Source organism: Mus musculus, chromosome 10 (assembly GCF_000001635.26).
Source record: "Mus musculus strain C57BL/6J chromosome 10, GRCm38.p6 C57BL/6J".
Lineage (NCBI taxonomy): Eukaryota > Metazoa > Chordata > Mammalia > Rodentia > Muridae > Mus > Mus musculus.
This window is the reverse complement of record NC_000076.6, coordinates 128,081,357-128,093,581: the sequence shown is the minus strand read 5'-3', so window position 1 is coordinate 128,093,581 and position 12,225 is coordinate 128,081,357. Positions and strand designations below refer to the sequence as shown.

General features: G+C 48.1%; 2 protein-coding genes and 2 non-coding genes across 18 annotated transcripts in view; all 4 read right to left on the bottom strand.

Annotated features, from left to right (window-relative positions):
• Baz2a (bromodomain adjacent to zinc finger domain, 2A) overlaps positions 1 to 2,212 on the bottom strand; it is a 37,934-nt gene extending 35,722 nt beyond the window's left edge. For 5 of the 15 annotated variants that reach the window (XM_030244830.1, XM_006513115.3, XM_006513114.3 and 2 more), the window contains exon 1: positions 1,806 to 1,998. The gene's annotated coding sequence lies outside the window, so the exon portion shown is untranslated. The other 10 variants (XM_011243278.3, XM_030244833.1, XM_011243283.3 and 7 more) reach the window with 6 other exon arrangements.
• Positions 2,213 to 3,193: 981 nt separating this feature from the next.
• Atp5b (ATP synthase, H+ transporting mitochondrial F1 complex, beta subunit) lies at positions 3,194 to 10,275 on the bottom strand. Its single transcript, NM_016774.3, has 10 exons — positions 10,129 to 10,275; positions 9,508 to 9,690; positions 9,111 to 9,285; positions 8,370 to 8,491; positions 7,956 to 8,140; positions 7,386 to 7,544; positions 7,162 to 7,284; positions 5,049 to 5,261; positions 4,424 to 4,625; positions 3,194 to 3,563 (listed from the first exon to the last, which is right to left on the bottom strand). Exons 1-10 carry the CDS (start codon positions 10,253 to 10,255, stop codon positions 3,463 to 3,465), a joined length of 1,590 nt encoding a protein of 529 aa, NP_058054.2. The 5' UTR covers positions 10,256 to 10,275; the 3' UTR covers positions 3,194 to 3,462.
• Mir677 (microRNA 677) lies at positions 8,219 to 8,296 on the bottom strand. Its single transcript, NR_030442.2, has one exon. It is a non-coding gene; the product is annotated as a microRNA 677 (primary transcript).
• On the bottom strand, positions 9,366 to 9,440 carry Snord59a. The gene has a single exon (XR_003949080.1). It is a non-coding gene; the product is annotated as a small nucleolar RNA SNORD59 (small nucleolar RNA).
• Positions 10,276 to 12,225: the final 1,950 nt, after the last annotated feature.

The window sequence follows — 12,225 nt, the reverse complement described above, 5'->3', positions numbered from 1 at the left end:
TTTTGTTTGTTTTGTTTTCTGGAGTAACCTGAAATAGAGAAGGTTGGGCTTCCTTTGCCTTACCCAGCACCCCCAATCCCTTAGAGACTTAGCCCCAGTCTTGTTCTGCCGCAACAGCCGCTGAAGCGGAGTATCACAAGGTTCCCGCAGCGCCGCTGCCCCCGGCGCCCGGACTAGGGGGAGGGGCCAGCTCCAGCGGGGCCGAGCGCCCTTCCCACCGAGATCAGGGGGCGGTGCTCGGGTCCGACCCCAAACTCGGCAAGAAAAGCTTTAGGTGAGACTTAGCTGAACTTGAAGGGTGAGCGGAGCAGGGCGGACAGCGCCCGTAACGTGCGTCGTACCCCCCGCCCCCCGCACTACCAGGAGAGGGGTTGGGGTGGCGGTTATCTCCCCCCCCCTCCGGGGTTAGGATGGCGTGGGAAAGCGCTAGTTCCAGAGAAGAGGAGGCGAAACCCAGACCGCGGGAGAGCTTTCTGGCGAGGGAGGCGCGGGGGAGGGGAGATCCAGGGCCGGAATAGGAGGGGTTCCCGGGAGAGGATGGCGGAGAGGCGTGAGAAGCCTCCGGATCCCGGGCGCAGAGGACAGGGGAGGAACGGGCGAGGAGGCAGGGCGGGGGAGAGAGCAAGGGCAGCGGGCGCAGGGAAGGTCAGAGCTTGGATCCCAGGGGAGGAAGCGGCTGCGGGGACGCCCTGCCCTGGACCCCGGGCCTGGAGGCGGATGCCGGGCCTCACCTGAAGCAGGGCCGGGCCGGGCGGCGGCGGCGGCGCAGGTGGCCGAGCCGGGCGGCGGCGCCTCCTCCCCCAGCCCGAGGCCGGCGGCGGAGGGGGGGGGGGCGGCGCTTAAAGGGGCAGGAGCCACCCGGGTGAGGACGAGCGCTCAGGGACGGCTGTCGCGAAGGCTCCGCTGGGGGAGGGGACGGCGGGTGGCGTCTCCTAGGGGCCAGAACCAGGAAGGATCCCAGATGCAGGAAAAGACAGAAACTTCTGCGGCGTAGTTGGGGACAGCGGTGGGTCTGAACTGGAGTACTTGAAGAGCTCTTTTTGCCGGCACGGGGCGCCCAGCTAAGACTTATTCACAAAGGAGGCTGGAGAGACAGTGGGAGCCACAAAGATTCAAGGAGGCCTAGGAGAGCAGGAGAGGGAACTCAAGGCCGAGAGCATGTCGGGGTCACGCACAGCGCCCTGCTAGGTAAACAGGCTTCTCCCGGCCCTATCCGTACTACAGCTGTACAAATCTGGAATCAGGAAACCACAGAGGCAAAACGCTCTCTGTCCTGTCAATGGTGGAGGCCATCCGTAACAGGGTCGTGAGGCTGATGCAGGGCTAAGAATCGACTTTATTCATTGCTCGGTTTGGCCCCAGCCACCACCACCACCCTTGCAGCAACCTCTGGGGCAACAGGAAGCAGCTGCTCAGTGCAGCCCCGACCCGGTGGTGGGTTAAAGGGGGGAGGAAGAAACACCGAGAGAAACTAGGGGGAGGGGAAGCATCTCTTACAAGACCAAGACTGAACTAGTAATGAATACAGTAAAATACTACTTGAATCTCTGCACTTAAATTGGAGCGGGGGGTTCTAGGGTGAGGAAGGAAGCCCTAACCTAAGATACAACCCCAGGCTCTTCCTTAGAGCTGGAGCTTGCCAATGCTCAGCAGCTCACCAGCTAAGCCCCGTGTCCCCCCCACAGTCCGTTTCTCTTCCTTCACTCCCCCAAAAGAGCAAAGGTTAGGCCCCACCCCTGCTGAGTCAGCCAGAGAGGGAGCTGGGCATCCCTCAGGCCTTTCCCAGGGGCAGCTATCATACTTACCCATGTCAGGCTGGCAGGACTCAGGATTAGGACCCAGATTCTCACTGTCCTTGGGTCTTGCTTCAATTGAAGGCTACTGTTGGATCCTGTCCAACTATGGGCTGGGAACTCGCAAACCCCAAAAAAGCCAATGTATGCTTCCTGCGAACGACACAGCCTGAACTGCTGTAGGGTGATGTCCCTGTATGACAGACTGGGGTGGGAGGGAGGAGGGAAGGGCGGGGCTTTCATTGGGTGGAGAGAGGGAGGAGGCGAGGACAGGGCCGACCGGAGAAATATGGAGGAAGGTTAGAACTATATTAATACTTTAGGACTGTGGTTGAAGGGGACAGTAAAGGATGAAGGAAACAAAGAGTTACAGCTAGCGAGAGAGAAAGGTTCTCTACAAACCTTAGAGAACACGAACACCGGGATGGAAATGACCTTTAAAATATCAGTTTCCAAGTCTGTACTTGGGTGACAAAGCAGAAAGAGGTGACCTGTGTACTCTTAGGTCTTTATCAGCTTTTTGCCGACTCGAGTCAGGATCTGGAGCTGTCCCCACCCGGTAACAGCATTTCCCCCAACCCAAGCTCCAAGAGCAAACTACCAAGAACAGGCAACTCAGGGGCGCCACCTTCTGTCCTAATCTTGACACAGGAGGGACTGGAGCCAAGGACGTCATAGACAGATGGAAGCTCAAGCCTCTACTCCACCCCAGGAACCTTTCCCAGAGCCCTTTAGGTCACAGAGCTCAGAATTGGGAGTTGAGCTGTCCAGAGCTCTACCCCAAGTGGACAACCTTACAAGGTGAAACTTATAGATGTAGGCTCCTCCCCAGGCCAACTCCAGCTGGTTTGTAAATAGTCATTAGACTATAGAAATACCTCCTTGCAAATAGCCTTAAATAGATTTCAAAATGGTGAGATTGCAGGTCTTGTAGTGTCAAATGCTTCCACAAGAGGCCACTGGCTGGGCTCAAACACGTTGTAAGGCACAAAATACATCCTAGCATAGTGTGTGCTAAGGTACCCATTTTTATGAAGAGGAAGTACTGCTTTTCAAAAGTCCCAGTGGCAACAGTATCAAGATTACTCTTTGTAACATCACCGAAGCCTTAAAACTTTTTCATAAGGGATCTTAAGAGACCATTTTTTTTTTTTGCCCTGAAGACTCAAGCACAAACATGCACAGCTAGGCTTGTTCAAATTTCTGGCAATATATTAAGAATTTTCTGAATGAGTACCTAGACAAGACCCTCAATTGTGACAGATAGTCAGCATTTCCTAAAAACGCAATCCCTGTCTTGAATAAGTTTATCTATTTTCTCCAGGGGAAAAACACTTTAGTGATAGTTGGAGCAAAAACCAAAGCTGAGCCTATTATGAAACACAAGGCCCATAGAATCTCATTAATAAATTGATCTTTTTAATAATAATCCTGTTTCTAACAATTTCCTAAATGTGGCCCACCACTGTGAGCTCAATTATAAGCTGTTTCAGAAGCAACATAAACAGACATAAATGAGGGGTATATACTTTATTGAAAACTTTAAATACTCTTCAGAGAGAACATCACATCTTCAATCAAGGCTCTTGTGTGGCCTGCATGGAAGGAAACCTGAGCTCTCGCTTGATATGGAGAGATCAGTTGCAGTGCTGCCTTTGGCTGGAGTCCCTCACGACCCGTGCTCTTCTGCCAGCTTATCAGCCTTTGCCACGGCTTCTTCAATGGGTCCCACCATGTAGAAGGCTTGTTCTGGGAGATGGTCATATTCACCTACATAGGGGAAAACACAGTAAGAAGCTGAGTTATATCAGCTTCCTGCAGCATGTACACCTCACCACTTGAGCCCACTGTGAAACCTTATCATGCAAGGAAACTTTTCAACTTCCACGTGAAATTTACTTTTGGGGGGTGGGGGTGTGTTCCTGGCTGACCTGGAACTCAAGCCCCTAGATCTATTTAGGAGTCCCAGCACTAAAGGTGTGCACCATATCCACCCCCTTCCAAGTATAATTGTTTTTAAAGTGTAAAGTGTGTAATTTAAGACAAGATGTAGTAGATCAAGAATATGTTTGGGGCTTGAGTGGTGGTTTAACACTGACTACTGCTTTATCACCTCTAATTCCAGTGACCAGACACCACTCCTAACCTCCACTGACTGTTCTGGGAGGATCTAACTCCTCATGGGATCGTGTACTCACATCACATACAACACTCAGACACACAAGCACTTAAAAACCCGTAATCTGGAGCACCTGAGTTAAAATTCTCACTTTCAACTCAGTGACATGGGACAGTTAATGGAAGGCAGGGTAATGGCCTTTAATGGTATACTTTAAGAAAAGTATAGACAAGGGGGCTAGAGATGGCTCAGAGGTTAAGAGCATAGACTGTTCTTCCAAAGGTCCTGAGTTCAATTCCCAGCAACCACATGGTGGCTCACAACCATCTGTAATGGGATCTGACGCTGTCTCTGGAGTGTCTGAAGAAAACTACAGTGTACATACACATAATAGATCTTTAAGAAAGAAAAGAAAGGTATGTATCATTTCATTTGATCATGTTAGAATGAGAAGATAGGCTTGTTTTCTCTCACTTTTATGGCTAGGCTTGATAAAAAGAAAAAACCTCACCTGCTAAAATCTGCTGGAATCCTTTAATGGTCTCCTTCAAGGGCACCAGCTTCCCCATGTGACCCGTGAAGACCTCAGCAACTTGGAATGGCTGAGACAAGAAGCGCTGTATCTTTCTTGCCCGGGACACAGTCAATTTATCTTCCTCAGAAAGTTCATCCATACCCAAGATGGCAATGATGTCCTGGAGAGATTTGTAGTCCTAAAAGCAAGCAAGATGAAAGGAAGGACAGAGTTAAGTGCCTACACTTTCAGAAGGTCCAGGAAGCCATCAACCAAGGTTAGTGTCTTATTCTGCCTATTCAACTAGGTTAGAAAACAACTGATTATTTTTTTGAGAAAGAGTTTCTTTGTGTAGCCTTGGCTATCCTTGTAGACCAGGCTGGCCTCTGCCTCCTGAGTGCTGGGATTAAAGATGTGCACCACTACTGCCAGTCTGACAACTGGATTCTAAGGGTGAAGTAGAGTACCCTGAAACTGGGGACACCTCATCAGCAGTATCAATCCATTCTCAACTTTCCTTGTTCACACAAATGACTAGGGGGAAAAAAAAATCTAGTCCTTATAGAGGTCTCAAATTCCTTACAATTTGATGGCCATTGACTCTGAGGATAAAGATACTCACCTGCAGGATTTTCTGCACTCCTCGGGCGACGTCATAATGCTCATTGCCAACAATGTTGGGATCCATAATTCGAGAGGTGGAGTCCAGTGGATCCACAGCTGGATAGATGCCCAACTCAGCAATAGCCCGGGACAACACAGTGGTAGCATCCAAATGGGCAAAGGTGGTTGCAGGGGCAGGGTCAGTCAGGTCATCAGCAGGCACATAGATAGCCTAGAGTCAAGAACCCAGGAGATCAGCAGTAACCCCACTCCTGCTTAAGCCTGCTCTTTTCATTTCCCTCTTAAAATCAAGGTCTTTTTTTTTCTTTCTTGGCATCTCTGGGACTGGATTAAGCTATGGACTCCCTTTATCTGGGTCTGCATACTATGCCAACACTTTATTGTGATGGTACCAACTTTTATTTATGTTGTGCTCTTAAAAGATGTTCCTGCACTGCAATACTAAGTAAATATGACCACGAGGGTGCATGGTAAGGTCTGTTATCATCATTATCTTGCTTATGTGTTGCTTGTTGCTTGCTTATTATGTGCCTCGGAATACACAGCACACAATCAAGATAACAATGAAAGCTAGATGTAGCAGCTCCTGTCTATAATCCCAACTCTTAGGACACTGAGGCAGGAGGACTGCTATGAGCTGCCAAACAGAGCTGAACAGAAAGTGAGTACCAGGCCAGCTGAAGCTACACAAGTAGATCTAATGTCAAAAACCATACAACAATATTTTCATTGTGTATCATATGCACGACTGAGCCTGCAGAATGTACCCGAGGAGTCGGACTGATCCTCTCCAACTGGGAATACAATCCCAAAAAGTATGGCTTTTTTTCTTTTTCTTTTTCTTTCTTTAAGACAGGGTTTCGGGGGCTGGAGAGATGGCTCAGAGGGTAAGAGCACTGACTGCTCTTCCAAAGGTCATGAGTTCAAATCCCAGCAACCACATGGTGGCTCACAACCATCCTTAATAAGACCTGATGCCCTCTTCTGGTGTGTCTGAAGACAGCTACAGTGTACTTAGATATAATAATAAAATAAATCTTTAAAAAAAAAAAGACAGGGTTTCTCTATGTAGCACTGGTTATCTTGGAATTGGTCCTAGACCACTCTGACCTCACACTTGGAGATCTGCCGGCCTCTGCTTCCTCTGGGCTACCACCACCTGCCTACAGAAAGTACTTTTAACTACTGAGCCATCTCTTCAGCCCCAGTACCTTAGAATTACTTAAAAAAATGTCCTATTGGGGGCTGGTGAGATGGCTCAGTGGGTAAGAGCACCCGACTGCTCTTCCAAAGGTCAGGAGTTCAAATCCCAGCAACCACATGGTGGCTCACAACCATCCGTAACAAGATCTGACTCCCTCTTGAGTGTCTGAAGACAGCTACAGTGTACTTACATATAATCAATAAATAAATCTTTAAAAAAAAAAAAAATGTCCTATTTTCTGGTGTGAGACAGTGTCATATAGTGAAGTTAGGCAGGAATTCACTATGTAGGTGGAAATAGCATTGAGTTCCTGATCCTTCTGCCTGTTTCCCATGTGCTAGGATCCCAGGTATATGTATGTAATACCACGCCCAGCTAATGAGCATTTGTTTCTAACTTAACCTTTACAATCTAGCATACAAATACATAATCTTTTTAAATTTATTTTTTATTTTATACATGAGTGCTCAATCTGTATATATACCTTCATGCCAGAAGATCCCATAACAGATGGCTTTGAGCCACCATGTAGTTGCTGGGAATCAAACTCAGGACCTCAAGAAGCAACACTGTCTGTCCTGGAACTCTACATAGAGCAGGTTGGCCTCAATCTCAGAGATCCACCTGCCCCTGCCTTCTAAGTGTTGGGATTAAAGGTAAGTGCCATTTCACCTAGCACATGATTTTTGTACATCTCCGCGCCCCAGACCATGTTTACTGTATATGCAGGTACCCATGGAAGCCAAAAGAGGGCGCCATGTCTCCTAAGCTGGAGTTACAGATGGTAAGCCACCTGATGGACACTGGGCAACCGGAAGAGCCAAAAGCATTCTTAACTGTGAATTATCTCTCTAGCCCCAAGTATAATATGGTGTTATTATCTCCCTAGGTTGGTTTTTTTCATTACCTGCACCGAGGTGATCGATCCCTTCTTGGTGGTGGTGATCCTTTCCTGCATTGTGCCCATGTCGGTGGCTAGGGTGGGCTGGTAGCCTACAGCAGAAGGGATTCTGCCCAATAAGGCAGACACCTAAAAGACAGAAGTAAAGAATAATGGTCTTAGGTGTCTACATCTTTCTTCTAATATGCCCAACTGGCTCAACAAACCAGGCCTCGAGGCTTCCCCCCTACCTCTGAGCCAGCCTGGGTAAAGCGGAAGATGTTGTCAATAAACAGCAGGACATCTTGGCCCTCCTGGTCTCTGAAGTATTCAGCAACGGTCAAACCAGTCAGAGCTACCCGGGCTCGAGCGCCAGGTGGTTCGTTCATCTGTCCATATACCAACGCTACCTGTAAAACATACACAAGTCAGAAAAGACAGCAGAGTAGTAAGGAAGCCACAGAGAAATCCAAGATTCCCAATCAGAGAGAAGAGAGGGGAAGAGAGAGAGAGACACCACTAATGGGATCTTCCACTGGATGCCAATGTTTCTGTTTGGAACCTTCATGAAATTGAGAACACTGGAAATAATTTCTAAACTAAAAGTAAGACTGAGATATGTGAGTGGCTTCCATTCTACACCTTTTAAATCAGCTTTCAAATTGGATTACTTACTCATCAAAAAGTCTAGAAATATCTCACACCAGAGAAGTGTACACTGGTATTCTGGAAAATGGTGGTGGGAAGACAACTATTTTGTTTACAGAACCCGGGGCTCATCACATCAAACATAACACATTAGTTTTCTGAATGGAGCTCACCTTGGAAGTGGCATCTTTTAGATTGATAACACCAGATTCAATCATTTCATGGTATAAATCATTGCCCTCACGGGTCCTCTCACCAACACCAGCAAATACAGAGTAACCACCATGGGCTTTGGCGACATTGTTGATTAGCTCCATGATCAGTACTGTCTTTCCAACGCCAGCACCTCCAAAGAGTCCTAGTTTAAGAAGAAATATTTCAGATCTCTGCATTCCCAAATTAAACAGCCTTCAAAAATGTTCAGTTCTGTCCATTTTCCCCTTCTCAGGAACGGCATCTGGCTTCAGCAAATTCAGAAGAACGAAAGTCAGAAGCTAATCATCACTGAAGGCTCAAGCACTCTCAAAAGAAAAAAGGGTCTCCATGCTTTACTGTATTTGGAAAACACGGACCAAAAACCAACGTACCGATTTTCCCACCCTTGGCGTATGGGGCCAGCAGATCCACAACCTTTATCCCAGTCACCAGAATCTCCTGCTCAACACTCATCTCTATGAACTCAGGAGCCTCAGCATGAATAGGAGCAAATCTGTAAGGTTCAGGGAGGAAAGGGTCAGAACCAGGCACCATGCTCAAAAGCCACTGGCCACCACAAACAGTCAAGTCTAATCTTGTTCAAGTTAAGCTGTCACAGAACATCATCTCTCTGCAATAAAAAATATTGTCTCGCCGGGCGTGGTGGCGCACGCCTTTGATCCCAGCACTTGGGAGGCAGAGGCGGGCAGATTTCTGAGTTCGAGGCCAGCCTGGTCTACAGAGTGAGCTCCAGGACAGCCAGGGCTATACAGAGAAACCCTGTCTCGAAAAACCAAAAAAAAAAAGTCTCAAGAACAAATAATCCTCTTTTTTGATATTTTCCTTTTACTGAACTTAATATAACAAAGTTTCTTTATATAACAATAAGAAAATAAAAACCTGTAAATTTTAGAGAATCCATAATGTAACACAGCTTTAAAAAAAGTAACAGGGGGTTCTATGTAGCAAGTTTTCAACAATCCAAACTTCTGTATCTTCATTTTCAATAACTGAATACAACAGAAATGGAAGTAGTACTGTAGGAAAATGTTGCTTTACTACCAGTTATTACCCCATGTGTACAACTGCAAGAAAAGGTTCCCATGTTCACAAATGCAGTGAGAGAAACTTACTGTTTGGTTTTGATAGGACCTCTCTCATCAATAGGTTCTCCAATGACATTCATGATTCTGCCCAAGGTCTCAGGACCAACAGGAATTTTGATTGGTGCCCCTGAATCCAGTACTTTCTGGCCTCTAACCAAGCCTTCAGTGCCATCCATAGCAATAGTTCTGACCGTGCTCTCCCCTGTCAATCAGCATTAACACGTTATAAGCACCAAAACCTAACAGTATGTAATGAAGGGTGATCAAAAGCAAACAGGCCTCCCCTCTCAGCACCTGAGTGTGGCTTCAGCAAACTCAGAAGAACGAAAGTCATTTGGTAAAGTCATCACAGAATGGAGATGGCACGATCTCGTGTTATTTAAGCCTAACAAGCTCTTTCCCACCTCTAAAACGTCCTACTTACCCAAATGCTGGGCCACCTCCAAAACCAGTCTGCTGTCCCTGCCTTGCACTTCCAGGGCATTTAGGATGGGTGGTAATCCCTCATCGAACTGGACGTCCACCACAGCGCCGATGACTGCCACGATTCGCCCGGTGGCAGTGCCTGCCTTCGGGGCCGCAGACGCCTGCGCCGCATAGTCTCTGGCTAGCAGACAAAAAGGTATTGGAAGGCGTTGGTGTTAGGACAGCTTAAGGTCACCCGAATCCCAGATTTATCCCCCGAGGGAAGGTTAGCTGAGCCCAGACTAAGTCTCCTGCAAGATAGGAGGAGGCATGGAGAAGGGCACGCTGCAATCGGGAACCCACCCGCACTGTTTTCCCGACCTCGTGCACAGAACCGCCATTATTCTCGAGTTTGGTATCCCCCTCAAAACCTCAAGGTCGAGGCAGCTGCCGGCCACTCTAGCCTCACAAAATGGGACGCTGCTGGTTATATCAACGCTCCCACGGGCGACTGTCCTTGCACTCCTCGGCTGGACAGTAGTCCGCTGCCCGGGAATCCTTATGGAGAACGGATCCGATAGGCCCAAGCTCAAGGTCACGGGGAGAAGAACCGAACTAGCTCCTCCAGGAAGGCGCTTACCAGGATGAACCCCGGCGGGAGCAGCTCGCAGTAGAAGCTGCGCCTGTGGCAGAGCCGCCGAAGGGCTGAGTCCCCGCAAGGCCCCGGAGGCCGAGGCCGAGGCCACACGCCCCACAAGACTCAACATGGCGGAATCCGGGTGGAGACTGAGCGCCGAAGCGGTCCTCTCCGCCGGTCCTGCAGCTGGGGCGGGGCAACCTCCGCCGTAGGCACAGTAATTGGGTGATTTTGCTGTTCGTCATCACCACTAACGCTTCTATAGGGTAAAAAAACTCGGAGCTTATCAGCTATTGGTCTAAACTGGTGCCAATCTGAAAATTCTCTTTTTTAATTGGAGGAGCCGCCCTCTAAGCCTCGAAACCTAATTGGCCCATGGGAACGTCAGTAGGAGAGGTTTTTGGCGGAACTACGTTGAAATAAAGGGGCGGGGTTCCGTTGAACCTGTGCACTAGGCCGTCTTTGACTGTCCTTGGACCTTGAGTTAGGTGACAGCCGCTAAGGTTGAGTGGCGGCGTCCTGAAAGTCAGGAACCTTCTGTGGCTCCAAAACGTGGGGTTTCCTCGACAGTAGTGAGGGTGGAAGTTTCCAGGCGGCCCAGCAGGTCCGAAACCTGGAGGCTCTTTATCATATAAATCCGTGCAACGAAAGAAACTAAAGCGACCCATCCTTCGACAGACGTTCTGCATCGAGGAGACAAGGTTATTTATTTATAACACTCGAGGGGTAATTTAGAGTCACCTACTTATGTAAAGAATTGCCCTAAGCAGACGTACTGACAGAACCCTGTAATTCCAGAACTTGACAGGTGAAGGCTCAAGATTCCAGGAGCCAACTGAAGCCCCTTGAGACCCTGTCTCAAACACAAAATGAAAGGTCAGAAGTAATAGACCTTTGCTGTGATATGTGTGTGCAGAAATCCGTAAAGTAAAGTAGAAAGGAAGAATACGCTAAGCGAGCCTTTGCCTGAAACCACATTTCTTCGGTTTGGTTGTAGATAAGGCAAAAAAAAAAAAAAAAAAAAAAAAAACGAAATCCGACCCTATAGGGAGATGATGCCAGGTCTCAAAGGACTTTTGAATGAAAGTGGAGGCTGGCCAGAAGTGTGTGTTGCTCTAGGATGGAAAGTCACAGAATCAATGATATCCTTGCCAGCAACAATGGGGATGGGGTGGAGCTCTAACAGGGAAGCCCTTGGTCTTCCTATGAGGATACACAAAGTTGTAGTATTGCACCTTTTTACTTCCTAGCATCCTCCAGTACTTCCCATTTTTCTGCATGATGATGAAAAAAGTTCTCAGTCTGACAGTGGAGAGCTGGCAAAGGCTGTAGCGGGGAACAAAGGAACGCACCCATATCCTCCTCAGCAATTACATGCATGTGTTATTGAAACAGTCTTGCTGTGGTTCAGGCATGCCTTGGACTCAGCCTCCCCATTCTTAAGATAACATCTAATAACCTTGCTAAGTAAGGAAGAGCCCAATGCAGGACAAGATGTTGCACTTCTGTGACACCAGCACTAGAGAGGGGGAGGCAGGAGTTTAAAATCATCCTGGGCTACACAATGAGTTGGAGGCCAGCCTACTGGATAACACTGCGTGGCAATAAGTAAAAAAAAAAATCATAAAATTCAGACAGAAAAGAACCAAAAAGAATGTCAGCATATGATTAGCAAGTAGAAGAAAGAAATATGGGGCTGAAGGGTAATAAGAGGATCGGAGGATGTAATGCAGAGAGTCAAGAGGCTGTCTGGTGAGACGTCTCAGTGGATAAAACCATGCACTGCTCTCACAGAGGACTGGAGCTCAGTTCCCAGTATGCACATTGTGCAGCTGGCAACTGCCTATAATTCCAGGGATCCAACACCATCTCCTGGCCTCTAGAAACACAGCACTCCTGTGCCCTCTGTCCTCACAGGCACCAGGCAAACAATGAATACAGGCAAATCACTGACTTATACAAATCAACATGAATCAAGAATCAGGGTGATAGCCAGGCATGGTAGCACACGCCTTTAATCCTAGCAGATTTCTGAGTTCGAGGCCAGCCTGGTCTACAAAGTGAGTTCCAGGACAGCCAGGGCTATACAGAGAAACCCTG